Source organism: Solanum verrucosum, unplaced genomic scaffold, assembly GCF_900185275.1.
Source record: "Solanum verrucosum unplaced genomic scaffold, falcon-dt-bn FXZP01000032.1, whole genome shotgun sequence".
NCBI classification, from domain to species: domain Eukaryota; kingdom Viridiplantae; phylum Streptophyta; class Magnoliopsida; order Solanales; family Solanaceae; genus Solanum; species Solanum verrucosum.
In genome coordinates this window covers 3950385-3968446 of record NW_026020569.1, presented here as the reverse complement: position 1 = coordinate 3968446, position 18062 = coordinate 3950385, and the positions used below count along the sequence as shown (strand labels likewise).

The 18062-nt window shown below is 36.7% G+C and overlaps 3 protein-coding genes across 3 annotated transcripts; 2 read left to right on the top strand and 1 right to left on the bottom strand.

Annotated features, from left to right (window-relative positions):
* The first annotated feature begins 49 nt into the window (after positions 1-49).
* On the top strand, positions 50-13038 carry LOC125811201 (sialyltransferase-like protein 1). Its single transcript, XM_049490728.1, has 11 exons — positions 50-180; positions 262-332; positions 468-554; positions 650-727; positions 820-911; positions 1024-1225; positions 3019-3109; positions 7941-7999; positions 11711-11859; positions 12129-12210; positions 12300-13038. The coding sequence occupies exons 1-11, from the start codon at positions 72-74 to the stop codon at positions 12690-12692; spliced, it is 1413 nt and encodes a 470-aa protein (XP_049346685.1). The 5' UTR covers positions 50-71; the 3' UTR covers positions 12693-13038.
* A 366-nt stretch (positions 13039-13404) lies between these two features.
* Positions 13405-14188, bottom strand: LOC125811129 (rRNA-processing protein CGR1). Its single transcript, XM_049490624.1, has one exon. The coding sequence runs from the start codon at positions 14182-14184 to the stop codon at positions 13603-13605; it is 582 nt and encodes a 193-aa protein (XP_049346581.1). The 5' UTR covers positions 14185-14188; the 3' UTR covers positions 13405-13602.
* Positions 14189-15341: 1153 nt separating this feature from the next.
* Positions 15342-18058, top strand: LOC125811109 (uncharacterized). Its single transcript, XM_049490603.1, has 2 exons — positions 15342-15997; positions 17130-18058. Exons 1-2 carry the CDS (start codon positions 15449-15451, stop codon positions 17844-17846), a joined length of 1266 nt encoding a protein of 421 aa, XP_049346560.1. The 5' UTR covers positions 15342-15448; the 3' UTR covers positions 17847-18058.
* The last annotated feature ends 4 nt before the right edge of the window (positions 18059-18062 follow it).

The following is an 18062-nucleotide window of genomic DNA, read 5'->3' as shown; positions in this document are numbered from 1 at the left end:
ATACATACTTATCATCATAAATCATAAATAATAAATGAAGCAAAAGAAAGGGAAAACAAGTGTGATCCCAAATGACACGACCGAGGTTGAGCAGGAAACCAGCTCTTGTTCGTCTTCTCTCTGTTGCTGCTGTCTTCTCCATTATTATCCTTATCGCCATTCAGTCCTCTTTCTTCACTGGTACTATATCTTCTTTTCCTTAACCCTAGTTATTTGAAAATCCTCTTCGCTAATTTACTGTTTTGAATTTTATGCATCCAGGTAGTTGGACTCCCGTTAATTTGGATATTCCGATCTTGTCCCACTTCCAGTCTAACCTTCAGCAATGCGTCGTAATTATTTCGATATTGTTTGCTTCTAATTATTTCCATGGATCTCCTATATTTTGTTGAAAACTGATATTTCATTTTCAGCATATTATACCTCCTATGTATACTCCACATATGATGTGGAATTTCTGCTTACAGGCTAACCGAGGGCTGGGATTGACTGCTCATATAATTGATCATTGCAATGTCATTCTCAAGTTTCCCCAAGGAACTAATAGCACTTGGGTTTGTCTCTCATCCTTCTCCTACCTGTTGGTTACCTTGTCAGTTATCTACAAAACAACACTGAAATGCATTTCCCCATTCTTTCTATCTTGCAGTATAATGAGCAGTTCAAGATCTTTGAACCATTGGAGTACAAGTACGACGTTTGCGAAGCAATACTTCTGTGGGAGCAGGTTCCTCATACTTGTTATTCATGTTAATTAGTCATGTTTTGGGGCTTCCACTACTAGTTCATTAAAATATATTGGGATTATCTGAAATGCAGTATCGTAACATGACGACAGTGTTGACAAGAGAATATTTGGATTCTCGGCCTGATGGATGGTTTGACTATGCAGCAAAAAGGATTGCACAGCTGTAAGTTATTTGCTTCATCCTCCATTCACCTTCTCAATCAATTAATGATAGATTTAATGTGATTTGATCTTCATATTTTATTTCATTGTTTCCTTACTTTTCCTGTTTGCAGAGGAGCAGACAAATGTTACAATCAGACTCTTTGCGAAGAACATCTCAATCTAACTTTACCAGCTAATCCCCCGTTTCACCCTCGACAATTCAGAAGATGTGCAGTCGTTGGCAATTCTGGAGACCTCTTGAAGACACAGTTTGGAGAGGAAATTGACAGTCATGATGCAGTTATACGAGATAATGAGGCTCCTGTTAATGAGGTAAATTAGCTCTTAGTCCGTTGAAAATAAAAATGATTTATGTTAAATAATTTGTCTGTTTAGGGCGTAGTAGGTAATATCTTAACTAGAGTTCTCTATCCAATACAACACTTTCAAGTATTGGAAAAGGTTGAATTATGAAGATACACTGCAAGGATTTCTATTCATTAAACTGTAGAACGTCTAAACTTTGATGTCATATTTTCTCTATTGAACTGACTTTTCAACCAGTACTTTAATATATCTCTTCCACTATCACTTTTTTTTTATGAAGTAATATGTTTCATTAAAATGCATCAAGGAGGTGCAAATTTACAAGTAACAGAGGGATAAAAAGGAGTATTTAGCTCAGTTCAGCTCCTATACAAAGTGTTAATCTAGAACTAGGGTGCTAACAAAGTCTAGAAAATGTCCAGCACTAAGGGCCGGGGTCAACTTTGACCAACAAAAATGGTTAAGTATGCATTTAGCTTTAAGAGAGTGATTTGGAGTTGAGATGCCATCAAAACATCTCTTGTTCCTTCTGTCCACAAACACCAAAAGATAGTATCAGGAATCATCAACCAGATTTTCTTGATGGCCTTATCAACTTTCCATAAACTCCAACACAAATGTGCCTGTCTCATGTTTTTGGCATAACCCAACTCAGGCCAGAATGGGTGCAAAACATGTTCCAAACACCAGTAGCTACTGGACAGTGCAAGAACAAGTGATTAACAGATTCCAGATCCTTGTTACATCGGTAACATCTGTTAACCAGCAGAAATGCTTTCCTGTTAAGGTTGTCTAGTGTTAGACAAGCTTCATATAAGGCAATCTAGTTGAAGCATATGACCTTAATTGGTAGCTTGGTCCTTCAAATCAATTTCCATGGTCAAGAATCCAGCACCTGATTTTGCTTGCAGATCTGCCTGTAACAGTCCTTGACTGTGAATATACCCTTACTGCCCCAACACATGGTATCTTGAAGGTCTTTATTTATGTTGCAACTCTTCACTTTTGCAAACAAATCCATAAAACTATCCATTTCCCAGTCTTGGACATACCTTCTTAAGTGCATATCCCAGTTGTTGTTATTCCCATTCTGAGCAATTGTGGAGTCTTTGTCTTGAGCAATGTTGAAGATGCTAGGATAGACATCCATGAGTGCTGTGTTTTTAAGCCATTTATCCTTCCAAAACTGATGTGCACTCCATTACCAGGTACTGTCACTGATATAATATATTAGTCAAATTAACATCCTAGACCTGTGTCCCAATATTATTGCATATAAAGTGAAACAAAGAACTTAGTAAAGCCACTGGAGTCCTCATTCTGTTGTATCTTGCATATTCTTAAAATTCTTACGTCATTGTCTACGTTGCTACAGGTATTTCATTCCATGCAATACTGGTAAAGCATGTGTGGCATTTTTATTATTTGATCAACTCTACTAGAGAATAACTAGTCTGGCCTTGTAATTGAGATCTGAGAGTGATGATGACAGCCAGCATTTATGTAGTCATTAATATGCATAATCTGTTAAAAGTTGTATTAACCCAGTAAAAAAAAACCTTCCAGATTTCACATCTATTTTTATTGTTTGATCAACTCTATTAGAGACTAACTAGGTCTGGCCTTGTAATTGAGATCTGAGATTGATGAAGACTACCAGCATTTATGTAGTCATTAATATGCATAATCTGTTAAAAGTTGTATTAACCCAGTAAAAAAACCCTTCTAGATTTCACGTCTATGGTGTCAATCAACCAGAATTTGTTGTGAAAATAACTGCTTATAAATATGCTATGCAGAAATACGCCAAGCATGTTGGCCTGAAGAGAGATTTTCGCTTAGTTGTGCGAGGTGCTGCTGGAAACATGATTAAAATTCTCAACGGTTCTGGTAAATTATTAGAAAACCTATTTATTTCTTGAACATTTGATCATATACATCTTGTCTTCTGTGTTTGTTTTTGTTCAGATTTATTTCATGCTTCTTCCCATTTTCCTATATTGACTCAAGACAAAATGATGTCTTCAATTTTTGACGTTCTGTGCCATGTTATGAGCATCAACCAAACAAAACTTCTTTTATGATCTCATTGTTGCCTAATAAACACTACCATTCAGCAATGGTTTTAGGTGCTTTCATATTCAAAAAAAGAAACTCTAGGTGTTTTGAGGCAAAGTAATCATTGTTAGAATAAGAATAGGTTTACACAATCCTTTTATAATAGGAATAGAAATAGGAATTGTAATAGGAATAGGAATAAGAATAGTAATAGGAATCGGAAGAGTAAATAGTATCCTACTTGGTAAAGGATTGTATTGTAGTACAATTTCAAAAGGATTGTATTGTAGTATCTATAAATAGGGTTTCTATGTAATAATGTAGATACAACAATTCAATAATATTTTTCTCCTATATTTCTCGCATGGAATCAGAGCCTCTACGATGTTGGTAAAGTTTCCACTGCCGGGCGGGCGGCTATTACCCATATATGTCGCCCGTCTGACCAATGATTATGTTAACAACAATGATTATGTTAGCAAAAGTTGGGTCCATCGTGTATCTTTTCTGGTGATTATTTTCTCATATCTTATTTGTGTAGCACCGTGTCATCATCGGAATGAATACTTTTTTATATCCAATTTGTGTAGTACCGTGCCATCTTTCCGGTGACTACTTTCTCATATTTGATTTGCGTAACATCATTTTTTTCCAGTGACTACTTTCTTATTTGTATAGGATTATGCCATCACTCTGACCTTACCCAAATAGTTTTTCTTTTTCAATAGGGTCGTACCGTCAATCTGACTCTATCCATATAATTTCTATTTTTCAGTAGAGTCGTGCCATCATTCCGACCCTACCTGAATAATTGTATTTCTCAGTTTGTGACCACTTTCAGCCATCAAACCTAATACTTCGGCGCATGAGTATGTTCTGGTCAATTTTTCAGTGACTTGCTTGTTTGATATGGACTCATCTATTGATTCCAAGACGATCCATATATTTTATACCAGATTTTGAGCACTTTCCGACAACTGCTGCATTGTGAAGAAGTCTATATGGAGCAACCACCTAATTTTGTTACTTAGGGGGAGTTTAGTAGCCTTGTATGTTGATTACGTAAGTCATTCTATGGTCTGAAACAGTCTTCTTAAGCTTGGTTTGGGAAGTTCAACACTGTAATTTTATCACTTTGTGTTTTATCGATATTATGCATCAAATTCAGTATTTCATGAGAAGACCAAACATATTGAGATTGATTGGCATTATGCATCAAATCCAATATTTTTAATGAGAAGACAAGCACATTAAGATTAATTGTCAATTTTGTGAAGTTGAGTGATCAACTTGCATATATCTCATCAAGCCCTCATCGGTCCTTATATTAATTACATTTGTAACAAGCTAGGTACATGAGTTGTATGCACTAGCTTGAGGGGGAGTGTTAGAATAAGAATAGGTTTATACAATTCTATTTAGAATAGGAATAGGAATAGGAATAACAATAGTATGTAGTATCCTAGTTGGTAAAGGATTATATTGTAGTATCTATAAATAGGGTCTCTATGTAATAATGTAGATACAACAATTCAATAATATTTTTCTCATATATTTCTCACAATCACTGTATAGGATAAGAAAATACAGACTACCTATGTTTGCTGCTCTTTGGTGCAAATTTCAAGATATATGATTCACACACAATTTTTTTTTTTTAAAAAAAGAACATGTATTCTATGTTTCACACATTTTAAACTTCATTAGCTTTGTTGTGACTGAGGCGTAATAGTTGTTTTACTTATTTATATTTTGTTAAACTTCATCATCTCTCAACAGGGATAGCTCTGTATAAAAAAAATTCCCTTCGCTTACTTTTTTTTTTTCTTTCCCCTTTTTTGGTGTAGGGGACTGCTCACTTTTGTATACTCCAATCACCTCCTTGGTGTCTGTATTTTATCTTTCAATAACACATTTTGCTTACCGATCAAGAAAAAAAAGAAGAAAAAAACGCACTACCATTCAGTGGCAATCATTGGTTTTTTTATTTTGATGATGTATATTGATAATGTCCGTTTTTGAGGATTTTGGTCTAAATGTGGTTTTGCAAAACTCTAGAATTCTTATTCTTTTTGTTATTTAACATGTGATGTAGGATAGTTCATGCTTGTTGCTATGATTATATGCGTATGTGATATTAGGATGTCAGGTACGCTTATTGTGATGAGCGCACTCTAATGCATTTCTATAAAAAGCCTTTAGCTCCAGTAGTTGGGTCTTATACTGCATATTAGCAGGGTTGTGTACATGAGTTGTGTTATTGAAAGTCAAGAGCTAGAAATAGTTTCTCATGACTAAGAATAATCAATTCTTCTTTAACGATCTAATGGTTGTCCATTTATGTGTGACCAATCAGCATTGCTATATACAAAATTACTGATTTTTCGAGCATGATTGCTTATATTTTAGGGATTCAAGTTTTGAGAGCCCTTTAACTTTTCGAGAGTCTCAATCTAGTCATTTAAATGTTGTTAGATTCAACAAACATTCTATCTTTGGTTTTGCCCTTCTGTCAAAAAAGGTAAATAGACCCTCAATTTAGGGGGGCAAAACAATGTCTCTACCCAAAATAATATTGTTTGTTCTCTTTCCCAACAAATGGATAAATAAACAAGAGAGACTTGATTTCTTGTCGATGATTTAACTAAGTTGTTGGTGCTTTCTTGTTTCTTCTTGTTTTCTGTTCTCACTTCTTCTGTCGGATACCTCAGAGATTTTTTAATCTATACTTGGTTGATTTTTGGAACTTAGGGAAAGAGTGTCAGCTACACCAACTCTCTTAACCTGAATGGTTCAGCTAAACCAAAAGTTGCTTATGGGAGGAGGGGGTAGGACAAAGGAGGAGAGGGGGGGAGAGAGAGCAGCCACAATAATTGTCAGGCCTTGCATGTTTCTCTTTGTGTGGCTTCAACTTATTACTATTTTTTGTTTTTAGTTTGGAACTTCTCAGATGGTCCCAAAATTAACTTTTGACACTAGTATTTATATGATCCAAACAATTGTTGCAGTCTAGACTCTAGTAGGCATAAGTGTTGAAGGAAGGAGCAAGACATATAGATGATAGCTCCTTATATAGCTAAAGGGATTCTCCTTTTTCAATTTGTCACCTGGTATAAAGAAAACACTCTTCTTGCTCCTAGCTTAATCAGGAAAAAAAGAGATATAGAGGGTGTGTTTGGTATGGAGGAAAACATTTTCTAGTAAATGTTTTCCAATTTTTCAATGTTTGGTTGGCTTAAATGTTTGAAAAATGTTTTCCAAATCAACTTATTTTCCTCAAATTTAAGGAAAATGACTTTCCTTCCAAAATTAAGGAAAACATTTTCCAAAACTCTACTTCATCCTTTAATTTTTTTTTCTTACCCTACCCATACCTCGTACCGGACCCTACCCATTCAAAAAATAAAATTAAATTTTTTAAATTTTCTTATTTTTTAAATTTCAAATATATTTTTATCCCTACCATCCCCCGACCCCACCCCTCCCCTCCCCAAAATAAAAAAAATTTAAAATATTTTTGAAAAATGTTTCAAATTTTAAGATTTTTTTACCTCATCCAATCCCTACCACCCCTATCCCCTACCCCCATAAAAAAAATGCTTTTGAAAAGTATTTCAATTTTTTTTTTTAGTTTTTACGCCACTCCCCCCCCCCCCCCCCTCCCCCGTCCACCCCCGTCAATTTTTTATTTTTTTTACACCATCCCCACCCTTTACACCCCTCCCCCGCCACCCGCCATCCCCCACCCAGGCTATCCCTGTCAATTTTATTTATTTTTTTAAAATGTTTTTGGAAAATATTTCAAATTTAAAAGAAAAACATTTTTATGCCACTCCCTACCCTACCCCCCTACCGCCACCCCCCACACAGGCCATTCCCCTCAAAAACAAAATTAAGAAAAAAATATTTTTGGGAAATATTTCAAATTTTTAAAAAAAAAATCATTTTTTAAGCCACCCCCCCCCCCCCCCAATCAAAAAGAAATTTAAAAAATTTGTTTTTGAAAATTATTTCAAATTTTAGGCCCCCACCCGCGACCAAGTCGGTTTAAAAAATTCTTAGGTTAGATCTCAGGGTCGGATTTTGGAACGATCATCAGGGTCTTGTCCTAGTTTGGGTGTCGAGGTCGGATCCTAGATCAATTATTGAGGTTGATTTTCGGATCAAAAATTATTTTTGTAAAGAGTATTTTTTAGTCTCAAGCCAAAAATAAAAGATATTTTATGAAAAAATTTCATTTACCAACAAAACATTAAAAAATATTTTCTACTCATCAACGAAACATGAGAAAATAAGTTAGAAGTCCACTTGTTTTCCAAGAAAAACATTTTCCTTCAGACCAAACACACCCAGAGATGTTGAGCAAAAGAGGAGGAAGATGATAGTTCTAATCAAGTTTAAGAAAATTGACTTCAGTGCCCCTCTCTATTTAGCATAGGTCGTAGGACCATGTTTGTCAACTCTGTTAGCATTTCTTAGCAGATAGCTCTTTGACAGACTAAAGGTCTGACAAAATGTGAAGAGCATCTGAAAATTAGCAGTGAACTTTTTACTGCTCTTTTTATTATTGTTAGCAATGACTTTGCTGTGATTTGTTATTATTGGAAGCAATACTCATGAAGCTTCTTCTCATTATTTGTTGCTATTCCTTCTTTACTTTCAGACGATGAGGTGCTTATAATTAAAAGTGTCATCCATAGAGACTTCAATGCAATGATAAAGGTAATGTATCATTCAGATGAGTGGTAGTATCTTTTTACTTGTTAGTTTCTCCGTTAAATCTTTCTTCTTGAGGTTGCTATTGTTAGTTTTAGTTGTTCTCAACTTACATCTTCAATAAGTGCTACCCGTGAATGTTCTGAGTTTTAGTTGATGTTGTTTCAGGAATTTGTTGAAGAATTACAAGCTAAGGATACATTTCTACTTATAAAAATGACTGCATATCTACTTTTTCAAAATATTAATACTCCCCCCTCCCCCACAAATTGATATGAACGGAACCATGCATAACAGCTGGATCTTTCTTTTCCATGAAAGTATGGGACTCTTGCTCTCTAAGTTGCTCGGACTCTCCAATTTTGGTGCTGCACTTGTGTCGACACGACATGGGTGTGGGTGTGGGATTCGTGTCCGATTCGGTCAACCAATTTTGGGTACTTCGACCAAAGTCGATAGGGAAAGTCTGGGCAGTTTTAATTATTTCTATAATCAATACAAAAACTAAGGTGAAATTGAAGAAAATGGAATACCTTTTATATAGAAATTTCCTCCCAGGATTCTCCTCAAGTTCTCCACATAATATCTCATAATTTAAGTTTTATAACTCTATTTTTAGATATTTTAATTATTTTTAGGCAAATCCACACCCGTATCCATACATGGATCCATATCCCTAATCTTAAAAATTAGATCATGAAGGATCCGACCTCTAGATCCGCACTTGTATTGGACACCCGCACCCGATTCCAAGCAACTTAGCTTTCTCTATCCCTTTGTATGTACTAATTAAAATGGAATGAATTTTTATGTTGAGAGTTACGGCGATCACCTTACTTCGCATCTTTTGACCATGGCTGTGTATCCTTAATACACACAGCATGTTGAGGAAACTCTGATGGAATTAAGTTGTAGCATTGTAGGTGGTGAAATAGAGAATTCTTTAGGATTTTGAATATTAGTGTTGGTGAGAATCATCCTAAACCTTAAGGGTATAGCATGGACGTTGCCAGGCAAGATAACAGAGGCTCTTAGCAGCAGGGAGGGAACATGTTCACATGCAAAAGATAGGAGTAGATGGAGAATTGTCCCAGCTTGTATCTGGTGGACAATCTGGAAGGACAGGAATTCCTGATGTTTTGAGATCTTAGAGAATGATATGAAGAAGATCAAGTTGAACTTCATCTTACTGCTATGTTTTTGGTGTAATCAAATTTCATAATGATAATGTGTCTATCATAGATGTTCTGGATCCATTATAGCTAGAGAGGGAAGACACTAGAGCTCTATTGTAATATGGTTTCAGTACTACCCAAGTACTGTTTTGATCCCTGATATGATACAAAGTTACTGATTTCAAAAAAAATAAATGATGAAACAATTTTGGTTACCAACAACAAACCCAGTGTAGTCCCATAGGCGTGTTATTAGGGAGGGAAGAGTTTATCCAGACCAACCGTCCCATCACCTTGTCGTAAGGGTGAACATTCAGTAATCCCAAAGTTTGGATTCAGTAATTCGGTAATCGGTTATTGAAAGTAGATACCAAATACCAAACTTCTTAGTTCAGTCTGGTCTGGTAAATCAAACTTTGGTTCAGTGAGTTTTGGTACAATAATTCGGTAATACTGACATGACCTTCATGTCAGTTCATCCAAATATCATCTTCCAATCTTAGCAATGGAGCCAACAAAATTAATAAACAAACAACTTTCAACTCAACAAATGATCACTAAAATATGATGAAGCTCAATGGAATCAATAATCAAGAGAATTTGTGAACATTCAACCATCTACAACACTTAACAGTACCAAACCCAATCAATCGAAAGTCAATATCAGATTAAGCACAAACAATTCCAAATATATGGTATATATCGATACTAATGTTTCATACCGTACCGAACTCTAATATCATAATTCTTAAATTTCTCTTGAAAATCCTACCGAATTATCAAAATTCTCAATTCAGTTGAGTAATTCGGTGATTTATGCACAACCCTTCTTCGGTTAAGAAAATCTAGTGCCTCAAATATGCAAATCACTCTTAAAACACACTATGAACATGTTGGAACACTCAAAACACCAATCTGAGTTCGTCTCACATATTTGACCATGGCCAACTCTTAATTCCTGCTTGATTTGGTGTATATTTTAGCATATCTCTGATTAGTTTACATTTGCTTTAATGAATCTAGTGAACGATGATAGACTAGAGTCATGTCCTCGGGCAAGGGAGAAAGGCAGGGGTGGTAATTGGGTTAAGAGAGTTTCTAGGCTGAGAGTAGGGTCTTGGAACATAGGGACATTGATGAGGACGTCAATAGAATTAGTGAAGATTCTCAAGAAGAGGAAGATTAATATAACTTGTGTCCAGATTACCAAATGGGTAGGAACTAAGGCTCGAGATATGAATGGGTTTAAATTGTTGTACTTAGGAGTCTCGCAGACCAGGAATAGAGTAGACAATCTAGTAGATACAAATCTAAGGGAGCAAGTGGTAAGACATTAGGATGATCAACGATAGGATGATGTCGATTAAACTAGTTGTTGGAGGGCTTACTTTGAACATTATTAGTGCATACACACTAAAAGCAGACTTGGATGAGGAGGTTAAGAAGCGTTTTTGGGAGGATTTAGATGAGGTTGTGAGAGGTATCCACACACTGAGAAGCTATTCATAGGAGGAGATTTTAGTAGCCACATCGAGACAACTCCAAAGGGCTATGATGATGTGCATGAAGGTTCTGCTTTTGGGGATAGAAACGAAGAAGAAGCCTCACTTTTGAATTTTGCAAAAGCTTTTTAATTGGAGGTAGCTAACTCGAGTTTCCCTGAAGGACGAACACTTGGTGACATTCCGGAGCACATTGGCTAAGACTCAAATAGACTGCATACTCCTTAGGAAGGGTGATAGATGTCTTTGTAAGGAATGCCATCCGGAGTGAGAATCATACAATCCAACATAAGCTCTTGGCTATGGATTTGAACCCACCACCCCCCAACCAAAAAATTGATTCTGAACTTCGTTTGTGAAGGAACTGAACTTTGACGGCCAACCCTTTTTTATGTGCCGCTTTACCCTAAAAGGAAAATGAGCTTTGCTCCTTTGGTGCTAGGCGCTCCTGTGGTTCGCGAGTAGGAGAAAGGATGTTGCATTTGGCGCGCGATGATAAAGAGAGTCTTCGTCTATGCATGAATTGCAACAAAAAATAAATGATAAAATAAAGCTGAAACAGAGGTATAGTGGGGGAGAGGTGAGGCCACAAGGGTGGATGGTGTGTACGGGATGTCGGTGAAATGAAAATTGTCAAACATGATTGCAGGGGATGGATGATTAAGTTGTTTTCTTCAGAAAACAGAGTAGCTTTGCACTATAATGGGTAGATGATGTTAATTGAAGAATGTCTTGTGCTGATGCAGTGCTACATTGCTAATTGATTCAAAGTGTTGGCTAAAGCCTAAGGGATTTGTTTATTTATCTTCAACGTTTTGTGGCAGTGCCTTGTTTTGCCCTCTTTGGGCTATAAGCCACTTGTAATATTTCATGACGTGTTGGAAATGAATTTTAAATGTATGTTTGATTGTAAAAGAAGCCCTACTATTATTTCATGACGTGGTAGAATATGATTTTTTTGTAAGGTGATGGGAAACTGATGCTTTGTGACATCAAATTCATTTGAAGAGAATATGACTTTCCTCCATTATTTATCGCAGAAAATCCGGAATCCAGTCTATCTGTTCCAAGGTATCGTATTACGCAGAGGTGCGAAAGGAACTGGGATGAAATCAATAGAATTAGCACTTTCCATGTGCGACATTGTTGACATTTATGGTTTCACTGTTGATCCTGGTTACACAGAATGGTAATGTTCTATTATGCTCGTCTTCTCCATTGTTATTTCAGGTTTTACTAGACGACAATATAAATGCACATTTGAAAAACTCGGTATCAGGTTTTCTATTTGCAGCTCTATCCAATGTTGAAATATTACCATCTTTCTGGAATATTTGACACTTCCACTTGAATGCCATCTTCTACTTTACCTTTTCTTAACTTTTGCATGCAATTTCTTACATCTAACGACCATTAAACATTATCTCTGTGTGGTTATTGGGTAACTTTGTTGTATAGGACTCGATACTTTTCTACACCAAGGAAAGGGCACAACCCACTCCAAGGAAGGGCTTATTATCAACTCTTAGAATGCCTTGGAGTAAGGACACTGGATTAATGCAGTTAAAGTTCATTTTTCAATTTGTTCATTTTTTTGTTTGATGCTCTCGCTAAGAAATCATATTTTAGGTCATACGAATCCATTCTCCTATGCGAGCAAAGAGAAAGCAAGACTGGTCTGATGTGCCTAGTCGAGAAATGATAAACAATGCTCACAGAGCTGCATTGCGTTTGAAAAAGAAGCAAGCTGGGGAAGTGGGAGGATTGGGACAATTTGTGAACTGTAAAGTATGGGGCAAATCAGGTCCCTATGGCACTGGGCCTGTATCTGGTTCCACAGATATGACAGATACCAGGAAGGATTCAAATTACAATCGATGGGAAATCATGCCTTTTGAGAGCTTGAGGAAGGAAGCACGGAAGCACTATATGCAGATGGAAGGTGTGTCTTTGTACAAGATGGATGGGAATAAGCTGGATGATCTAGTCTGCGTGAAACACCCCCTGAAATCCGAGGCATGAAACAATGGCTTGATATATGGATCCATTTGAGTTGAACCTAATTAATATTTTACATGCACAAATACAAGGGAACCAAGTGATTTGTGTTCAACACATCAAGCAGCTTCCTCTTGGAGTGTAAGCTAGTGACAGCCACCACAGTGAACTCAGATCTTCTTTGGAAGTGCACTACAAAATTGTCTGAAAGTTGCATATACTTGATGATCTGAATTACTGGAGGAATGAGGAAAGAAGGGACCAATATTCTTGAGATGTCCTTGACTTTTCTTAAATTCAGTAATTTTGCAAGTGAAGAAATCTCATGCTCCATATTTACCTGATTTTGTTATAGAACTTTTCACAGCTAGTATACCTCTGTTGCTTTTATTCTTCTCCGTGTGAATTTGTGATTTTAAACTGTCATATCCAGTATAATCAAAAGGAATAGGCAAATAGTGCAAGGGCAAACACCATAAACCCGCAAAGACTGTCCTGCATAGCACAATTTATTGTTTTTACCCCGCTCTTCTTTTGCTTGTAACTATACATTTTATGTAGTGAGAAAACCATTTTTATTTTTCATTGATGAATAAAAGTGATTTATGTCAATTTTAATAGAATAACAATTTCATGAACGGGTACTGCAAAGTATAACAAGAACAATTTTTTGATGAAAAAAGTGATTCATGTCAATTTTAATAGAATAACAATTTCATGAATGGGTACTGCAAAGTATAACAAGAACAATTTTTTGTAATCAGAATTCAAAACTACAGTTAGGAACAAATACTCTATAACCCGCTCCGCCTGCCATCCCCAAATGCAATGAATTCTAATACTAAATATAACTAATAATAAAATAAAATGCATAGTATGCAGCATAATGGATGGAACAAGCCAAATTCCAGAAACATAATGAAAAAGAATACATCTATGAGGTCGACTTGTTGTTGTTTCCACGGTTAAGAAGATCGTCAGAAACAACCTTGAGAAGCTTCCTCTGCTTAGATTTGGCAATCTTTTTGAGGGTTTTTGGATTGGTGATCTTCTGAACCTTGGTGCCAGACTTGAGAATGTTTTCCTGCTTCTTTTTCTCTCTTTCCTCCCTCTGCTTCCGCTTCTCCACCTTGCTCTGTCTTATCTCTTCCTTGAGCTCATTGATTCTCTCCTTATACGCCTTCTTTATCTCCTTCTCTTTTATCCTCTGCTCCAATGACTTCCCCTTCACGCTCACCTTCGCTGCCGATGATCTGTGTTTACGCGGCTGTTTCCAATTCCTTCCCGATACCCTCCCTGCAATCACCCCGTCGTATGTCGGCCTTCCCAGTACAGGTTTGTTTGGATCCTCCTCGGATGGAACCGCCTGTCTCTTCCTTGGAATCTCCTCCACTTCCATAGCCGCCGCTTCTCCATCTTCTATACCATTACCTTGCTCTTTCTCTGCTCTCTTTCGTTTGTACGTTTTTCCTCCGAATCCTTCGTCCAGGCACCGAAAATCCACAGTACACGCCATTGTTACTTTCCCACTACTTCCTCTCGGTCTTATTTATATCACGCAACGCAAACCCTAATACTTTTCCTCTTCTTCTTTTTCCAGCATTTCACCTTTTTGGGCCGGGCCAAATCTAACCGACTCTTTGTTTCGGGTATTTAAAATATAGCCACGCATTTAGCTAATCTTTAATGCAAAATAAAATTGGATGGACTAGAATGGGAAGCCATTGACAAAATAGCCACTTTCTGAACCGCCTAAATTAAGTAATCAACATTTCAAAACTTTTCAAAATCGCAATATAGGTGAAGTCTTTTTTGTTTTCTACAAGTATTTGGATATATCTTTGCATGATTTGTTATGTTTTACTACAACTATTAGGAGCCTCGATCTAAGGTTTTTGCACAATCTAGTCAAGACTAGAACCAAGAAAAAATCAAGATATATTATATTTAATTTTATGTTATAATTATATTGATTACTTTGTTCAATTTTCATATTATATGAACATAAACTTAAAATTTATAAGAACTAATTGTTTAAGCTTTTATGTATAAACTAAACTTTATACATTACAATATTTAGTACTATATAAGTAAAGCACGCTTAGACTAATACATGATATATTTAAACTTTAAATCTATATTAAAATTAAATAAATAATTACTCTATAGTAAGTAATATATGGTTAATAGTGTACAACTCATTGTTAATAATATATTATTTCAATAATTTTTTACCTTGATTTTTGATCGTGATAATTGAGAGGAAGGGATTTTTGTCATGTTGGACTGCCTAGGTGAACTGTCATGTCAGTACATATGATAAATATGACGTTTTAAGAGTATTTGTGGTTCAAAATATAGACGGCAAGGGTGGTTTTGATCCCAAACATGGTTAAAAATTATATATAAGCTATTTTGAATAGTTCAATGATAATTTTAACTCTTTTTGGTATTAAAAATAAGAGTAAAGTTTGTGGACATTATAACTTTTAATAGAAATAGAAAAGGAGGAGAGTAGAAAAGGAGTGTAAAGGGAGCTAGTAGTAATTCCCTAATAATAATGATAAGGGAGCCGATGGTTGCGCATTTACCCATGGGATGAGAATGGGACTCTCTATTCTATTCTTCTTTTGTTAAAAGAAAAAAGGTCCTCAGATCTCTCTCTCTCTTCCTGTTCCTGAACAACATTACTTCCTACTTCCCCAAAGCTTGAAGCTTTTTTTTTAAACCCCCAATCCGCATACATATTAACCGTAGATCCGAACGATCCAGACTGTACAATGGGCGCTTCTCAGTCCGTAGAACTACCATCTGATGAAGAAGACGAACAGGATGAAGAAGAAGATGCGGAGCACGAAAACGATACGCCAGATGAGAGACACCGATTAGTTGGTGACGACTCTCTGCTCAAGAAGGTTCTCGAACAAGAGCCTGAGATGTTACCTTGCCACGCCTCCGCATCCCCTTTATCCCCTCAACTATCCTCTTTCGGCACCCCGCGTTTGGGACCTTCTATCAAGGTCTGGGACCCTTATAATGTTCTTGCTCCACCACCCTCAATTCCTCATTTCCACCGAACATTCTCCTCTGATTCTGTCGATGACGATAGGACCCTCACTGACCTATATTTAATTAGTAATGGCGAATGTCATATGAATTTAAGACCTGATTTGATTGCCGGCCGATCCCCAGAGGCTGCACTTACACCTAATGGCAAGCGCCAAGCAAGAGCTTTGGCTGTTTTTCTAAAGTCTCAAGGGATTCGTTTCAATTCTGTCTATACATCTCCCTTGGATCGGGCACGAGCTACTGCCCTCTCTGTTTGTCAGGTATACTATTAAGCTCAAAATCAAATCCATTTGCTTCCCACATCTATCTTTGTAGATGGGTGTCCCTCGGATCCTTCAGGATACAATGACATTTATGGAGGACTCCGAGTATCAGCTTTGCAGGGGGAGATTTCTTCATTTTTAGGCAGCTGCATGTTTCCTCTGGTACTAGTGAGGTTTCTGTTTTATACTTCTCTGGTGATTGTGTATAGTGACTTCTGCATTTTTGCCCTGAAAGAAACCATTGGATTTCTTAGCTGCTCTAGGTTCAGGATTTATATGGCTGTCAGAGTAGTTTTGGTTTTGCAAGTTTGTAGTCTTTGGTTGTCTAGCACCCTATGACAGACGTTGCAATTGGAATTTATGTTATACTCCTATTTAGTTCAAATAAAGTTGGGTCCAAAACAAAATCTTAAAGGTGACTTTTGTTTTCAGATGTTCTAGGATTAACAATTAGACCAACTTTTGAAGTACTTTTGGGATAAAAGTTGGTCCAATTCCTGTAGTATAAATAATAAGTTTCATAGTCGAGGAAATCAGATATCATTTAGATCAGGAAAGGGAAACTAATCGAATCCTTCTGGGATAGGTAAGAGTATACCATATGATCATGCTCTATTACATTTCCACGCGGTGCTTGCAAAATATCAGTCTTAATAATGTATCAATGAAAGAGACAGCAATATTAGTACTTTCTTTGTCTATTATGTAATGTTTTCAGCAAGATTAGTACTGCTAAGAAAAGTTACATATTCTGCATTTTAGCAAGGCATAATTGGCTTCTCAGCATATTTGATGTGTCAATAACATTCTTGCTGTCTTGACCACTAGCAAATTCAAACACTCTGTTACTGCCTTTCAGAGCAGCCAAGTCACAGTTTAACATCACATCCCCGAATTATACAAGGAACAACTTCGAGCAATAAGAGCTTGCTTCCTCTTGTCTCTAGTTATGTCTTAAAGACTTTCCCATTCTTAGTGATGCATTCTATGATATTCTGTATGGGGATTTTGACTGTAAGTAGAACAACTGGATTGACAACGTTGAAGAGATTTAGAGTAACATGTTATTTGCATGTTGTGTTAAGGACTTATGAATTTGCTAATGAATGGATCTCTGTTGACTGTGCAGGAAATAAACTTTTCAGAGGAACGGATACAATCCTCTGATGCTCTACTGGAAATGAGTCAGGGGCATTGGGAGGGATGCCACCGCTCGGATATTTTTACACCTGAAACAACTAGCCTAATGGAAAAGTTCCAGCCTGATTTTTCAGCACCATCTGGAGAGTCACTGAGGCAGGTGGAATTTCGGATGGTACAATTCCTAAATGGAACTGTTATGACATTGCCTGACAAATTCAGATCTGATTTCTCTCCACCTGATCAGAGTGAGAACCAGGGCTTCTCAAACCGTGGTTCTCATCCACTTGTCAATTCAGTTCATGACCGAGATGGGCTGCCCTCTTTCTCGTCATCCCATTGGGATTTGCACCACAGGAATCGACAAGGACTTTCGAGGAAGAAGTCTGGAAAGAGTAGGCTTCAGATCGTGACAACTACTGGGGATCATGAGGCTGATGACGAGATGTCACCACGAGAACCCATTAATCCTAACTCCATCCGAGATTTAAATGTGCAAATCAGTACTAATGTTTCTCAATGCATTGGTATTTTCACGCATTCAATCCCAATAAAGTGTCTTCTTACTGGCCTTCTTGGCTGCAGTTCAATGATGTCAAGTAAGATATGCATAGATGATTCTTCAGTGACAGTGCTACAACATTCCTGGAAAATGGGATGGCAGATCAAGAGAATGAACGATACTGCACATCTTAGGCTTTTCTAGTAAATTATTCCATTCAATAGCTGAGATCACTGAGAAATTTTCAAGAATTCACGGGATGTGTATTCTACAATTAGATTCAGATCTCGGGGGGTTATACATTCTCAATTTCTTTTCCTACTTGTACAATTGCATGCTGATACTGAATTGGAGAACCACGGCTGTGGATTATTATTTCAGTTTGTAGAATTTTAAATTTTTGATATTGTAGGGCACTTG

Coding starts and splice junctions, on each gene's coding strand:
- LOC125811129 (XM_049490624.1), bottom strand. CDS start 14,184: ATGGCGTGTACTGTGGATTTTCGGTGCCTGGACGAAGGATTCGGAGGA.
- LOC125811201 (XM_049490728.1), top strand. CDS start 72: ATGACACGACCGAGGTTGAGCAGGAAACCAGCTCTTGTTCGTCTTCTC. Junction 3,110..7,940: donor TAAAATTCTCAACGGTTCTG/GTAAATTATTAG, acceptor CTTTACTTTCAG/ACGATGAGGTGCTTATAATT. Junction 11,860..12,128: donor GATCCTGGTTACACAGAATG/GTAATGTTCTAT, acceptor TTTGTTGTATAG/GACTCGATACTTTTCTACAC.
- LOC125811109 (XM_049490603.1), top strand. CDS start 15,449: ATGGGCGCTTCTCAGTCCGTAGAACTACCATCTGATGAAGAAGACGAA. Junction 15,998..17,129: donor CTGCCCTCTCTGTTTGTCAG/GTATACTATTAA, acceptor TTGACTGTGCAG/GAAATAAACTTTTCAGAGGA.